Genomic DNA, 4869 nt, shown 5'->3' with positions numbered 1-4869 from the left:
AAAAATGTCCCCCCCCCCAAAGAGGTATCCGTAGTCAGCAGTTTCATGTCTCCCAGGGAAATCAGTCATTCAGATGAATCTTACAGGAAGGCTCTTACGGTTCCCAACAGGTAGCCAAGGGTCTCAAAGTTACTTCATCTCAAAGCAAGGCTGCCCTACTTCAAACAGCAGGCAGAAACTTCCATCTTCTTCAAGGCACAGGAAACGGTGGGCAAAGGACTGGAGAGAAGATCAGACTTGGGTTTCTGGCTCAATCATAAGTGAAGTTTCATCCTCAAGGGGATGTGCTGATTCTCTCTCCCCCACCCTCCTTGGGTCATGTCAGCCTCCTGGGGTCCCCAGCTTCACCTTCACTTCCCAGTCTGCCTCTTGGTTCAGCTCTAGTTGGGAGCAGAGAGTCCCCATGGACCCCCGAGGGTGAAACCCTATTGGGCTGGGACAGAAATGTAAAGATGGGGCCAGCCCTCAGGGGAGAATTGGGGAGGGCCAAGATGGGAGGGGGAGGAGAACTTACCCTGTAACATGATGAGATCCAGTTGAAGTATTTTCAAGAGACTTTCTAAAATGTAAAGCTTTACATATTGACATGCAAAAAATTTCATGACACCTTGTGGAGTGAAAAAAACATCACAAAACAGCGTGTGTGGTGTTTATATAAAAGCCTGTGTGTGTTCAAAAAGACAAGAGACCAGGAGATTTCTGGAAGGTTGTTCACCAAAATGTTAGTCTCATTTGTTTTTGAGGGGTAGAATTGGGGGGGGGTAATTTATAAAGCCTCGCTCTTATTTTTCCATACGGCTTAGCTTTTTCTCTATAAGGATGTTTTCTCTTTGACACACAATAAAACTGCCAATGGGGCCATTTTCAATTGGGGGAGAAAAAGGATATCTTAGTTAGCAGAAAAGGACATTCAAGGAAGAACAGCCTCTCTACCTATCAGCTGAGGTGCGGGGCAGGCAGAGCTTGTGCTGGACTTCCTTCCTGTCAGCCAACTCTGAGGCTCTCCGAAGCCGCTTTCCATGCAGCTAGAACATACTGGAAAGCCTTGCACACGGAGGCTGGGTCCCGTAAGGCCCAGTCTCGCCCAGTCCCTCCCAGCCTGTGATGAAGCCCGGTGGAACCTGAATCAGAGGCAGAGCGGGTCAGCACTTGGCAGCCCGATTGCTTTCCCACCTGTGAGAGTTTTTGTGGACTCAGCCCAGGGGCCTTGCCACCTTGGGGGGTGGGGTGGGCTGCCTCTGCTGCTACTTCCCATTCCCTTTAAAGACCAAGCTTCCAGTGTGCTCCAGGACAGGAGGACAACTTAGCCCACATGCGCCTTTGTGGGGTCAGGAGCAAGTAAGGCCAAGGCAATCAGCACAGCACGCAGCAGACACCAACAAGACCTGGAGTCTGTATCCGGGCAGGAGAGGGCCTTGGAAGTCTTTAAACCCAACTGCGGGGGGTGTGTGCGGAGGGATTCGCTGGTCTCCACGCGTGAGGGAGCCCACCTCGCCGGTCTCCACCAACAGCCCAGAATTAACCCAGTGTGAGCCGCGAGGGGGCGGGGTGAGGCGGGGCGGGGCCGGGGTGCAGGGTGGAGGGGGAACTTCATAAAGCCACCGCGAAGGCGGCGGCGACGCTAGTGACAGCGGCCCGCTGGAGAGGGAGAGCCGGGGAGCTGCCGCGCGCGCGCGCGCCTGCCGGAGCCGGGCGCCCCGAGTCCAGGCTCGGGCGGCACCCCCACCCCCCGCCCCCCTCCTCGGCGCCCCGCCCCCGTCCACCCCCCCCTTCCCCACGACCGTCTCTAGTCGTGGGGGGGGAGCAGAGAGCAATTCGTCCTCGACGGCCGCGGGAAAGGTGCCCAGCCAGCCCCGGATGGGCATCGTGGAGCCGGGCAGCGGAGACATGCTGACGGGCACCGAACCGATGCCGACGAGCGACGAGAGCCGGGCGCCCGGCGCGGATCCGCAGCACCGCTACTTCTACCCGGAGCCCGGCGCGCAGGACGCGGCCGATCGTCGAGCAGGCGGCAGTCTAGGGGCGCCGTACGCCGGGGGCGCCCTGGTGCCCGCCCCGCCGGGCCGCTTCCTCGGAGCCTACGCCTACCCACCCCGACCCCAAGCGGCCGGCTTCCCCGGGGCGGGCGAGCCCTTCCCGCCGCCGGCGGGCGCCGAGGGCTACCACCAGCCCGGAGACGGCTACACCATCCCGGACCCGCGCGCCGGGCTCTACTCGGGGCCACGCGAGGACTACGCGCTGCCCGCGGGGCTGGAGGTGTCCGGGAAGCTGCGAGTGGCGCTCAACAACCACCTGTTGTGGTCCAAGTTCAACCAGCACCAGACGGAGATGATCATCACCAAGCAGGGGCGGTGAGTGCGGCGCGCGCGGGGCGGAGCCGGCCGGGGTCCCGCAGGCCGCCCGCACCCGCCGGGGACTGGCTGCCTGGATGCCCGTTTTTCCTTCTTTTTCTGGCTAGACATGGCTCACCTCTCCCCGTCCTTCACAATTTAAGCTCTAGGAGGAAGTGGGGTTGTAGGTGAGGACCAGGGGAACTGGACGGCTGTTTAAGCCCAGGTTTTCCGTCGGCAGCCAGGGCCAGGGACCAGAGAGGGTGCGCTGGGGCCCCAGGAGAAGTCACCTTGATGCCGGGGCAAAGGCGCCTCTGGCTTCACCCCGAGTTGGCATGTGCCCCTGCCCCAGCTCTTGGTCCAAATGGGAGTGGCCGTGGGCAGCGGGAGCTTGTGTTTGGTGCCTGATGTTGCTGGGCCTCCTTTTAATCCCTCTCTATGGGAAATTGCAATGTTGGGGACAACAGTAAGGGCGCGGGAGGGGGGGGACTTATATCCTGGGCATCCCCTGTACCCCCTCCCATTCTGCTCTGAGCAGAGCAGCTTTGGTGGTGTATGGAGGGGTGGGGGGAGTGTAGGCCTGGATTTGGTAACATGGAGAAGTAGTCGCCAAGTTTCCTTTCCGGTCTTACTTTGAAATCATCTGTTGTGTATGTGTGGGTTCGGCAGGGGAGATGGCAGGGAAGCTTCTTGGGGGGAGATGTGTGTGGGGGGGTACACGTATCCTTTAAGGCATAAATGCCCAGGGCTTCCAGGGCCTGGGCAGCAGCGAACGCAGCTTACACAGGCCCAAACTGCACCCTTGGAGATTGGTCCTTGAAAATCGGCTTCATCCCTTGTTTAGTCACCAGTGGAACCTGGGGGAAGCTGGTGGGGGAGGCCTTCATGCACCCCCCTCCCCTCAGCCAGGTTCATGAATGGTAGATTTTGAGGCTGAGGGCCCTGCTTCCGCACAGAGCCTGCTGCCTAAGGAAAGAAAGAGAAACTTGCAGCTTGTGTGGTATTGTTTAGTGAGCAACACCCTGCGCGGGCCCTCCTGGGTCTGACTGAAGAGAGGGTGCTCCTACCCTTCCCCATGGGGACTTGGTGGGCCCAGGGCCAGCCAGGGCCCCTGGACCATGTCATTGGTAGGATTGGTTGTTGAGGTGTTGAGGAGAGGTTCTCAGGATGGGATTTGGGTAGAGAAGGAAGACCTGGCTGAGTTGCCAAATGGCTGTTGGTCTGAGAACAGCTGGGGCATCTTGATCCTCTAGACAATTGCTATGAGGTGATCTGAGACTGAAAGGACCTGTCCACCTACCCGCCTGTGATTGTTGCTGATTTGTTCCTCTTGGCTGGTATGAACCGTAGGGAGATGGCAGTTGTTTTATGGCCTAGCCTTCATCTCTGAAGTCCTCTGGTAATTCCTATTGACGTGTCCTCAGCCACAGGCCAGGTTTGTGGACCCAATGTGTCTGAATTGGAAGAGGCTTAAAAGTTCCTGTCCAGGCAGGGAAACGGACCCAGAGACAGCAAGAGACTTTGCTGAGGTTACACAGCACACGCATTCATCAGCGCTCAGGTGGAATCAGTCTGGGTTTCTCTCTGTCTCCCCAGTTAAAACAGCCACCCACACTGTCCCAGGGCCTTCCTTCCATGTGCACTAACAGTGCTTTCACTTCCATTATTTCATTATGTTTTTGGTAGGCCAAGCCATCCCCCCCCCATTTTACAGATGAGAACACTGAGGTCAGAGATAACTAGTGGCTAGCGCTCCATCACACACATCACACAGAGACCAATGGGGCCTCTGAACTCTCTGCTTGTGGTATTGTCAGGAGGCCTTCCCTGGCCCGGGTCTAACTAGAGTGTGGTCACATTACTGCTAGGCCTCTGCACGAGTGGAGTCCATGGAGTGAAGTTCAGGGGTCTAGCTGAGCTGGTCTGTCAGGGGTCTGTTTTAGGGAGGTGCTTCCCAGGGGTGACTTGCTAATGTGTGTCTCAATCACTTCTTTCAGGTCCTCCCTCTCTTCTTTGAGTCCCTGCTGCGTAATTCTCACTGGACAAGTCTGTCTCTGTTTTAGATGCACATCCTTAATGTGTGTGTGTGTGTGTGTGTGTGTGTGTGTGTGTGCACACGTACCTGTCCTGGGGCTTGAACTCAGGGGGTGGGAGCTCTCTGCTCCAGGCTGGCATTCTAATCACTTGAGCTATACCTCTATTTCCAGCTTCTGACGGATGAAGTGGAGATAATAGTCTCATGGGCTTTTCTGTCTGCACTGTGTTTGAACCAGTAATCTTAGATCTCAACCTCCTGCGTACCTAGAATTACAGGCATGAGCCACCAGTGCCCAGCTGGATTTTTATATATTTTTTATTATTAAAAAAATCCACTTCCAGTGTTTGAGTGCTTAATTAGAACTAAGAGTCTCACGGGGACTTTTCTTTTTTTTTTTTTTTGTGTGTGTGTGTGTCTGGTCGTGGGGCCTGAACTCTGGGCCTGGGCGCTGTCCCTCAGCTCTTCAGATCAAGGCTAGCACTCTACCACTTGAGCCACAGC

At 56.6% G+C, this 4869-nt stretch overlaps 1 protein-coding gene across 1 annotated transcript in view; it reads left to right on the top strand.

Annotated features, from left to right (window-relative positions):
• The first annotated feature begins 1783 nt into the window (after nt 1-1783).
• Nucleotides 1784-4869, top strand: part of Tbx21 (T-box 21) — a 17864-nt gene continuing 14778 nt past the window's right edge. The window contains exon 1 of the mRNA XM_013036089.1: nt 1784-2351. Coding sequence (XP_012891543.1) covers nt 1858-2351 — 494 coding nt within the window. The 5' untranslated portion in view covers nt 1784-1857. The remainder of the gene's footprint in view (nt 2352-4869) is intronic.

This window comes from Dipodomys ordii, unplaced genomic scaffold (assembly GCF_000151885.1).
Source record: "Dipodomys ordii isolate 6190 unplaced genomic scaffold, Dord_2.0 Scaffold7, whole genome shotgun sequence".
Taxonomy (NCBI): Eukaryota; Metazoa; Chordata; class Mammalia; order Rodentia; family Heteromyidae; genus Dipodomys; species Dipodomys ordii.
The sequence above is the reverse complement of the archived record's forward strand: the minus strand, read 5'-3'. Positions and strand labels throughout refer to the sequence as shown.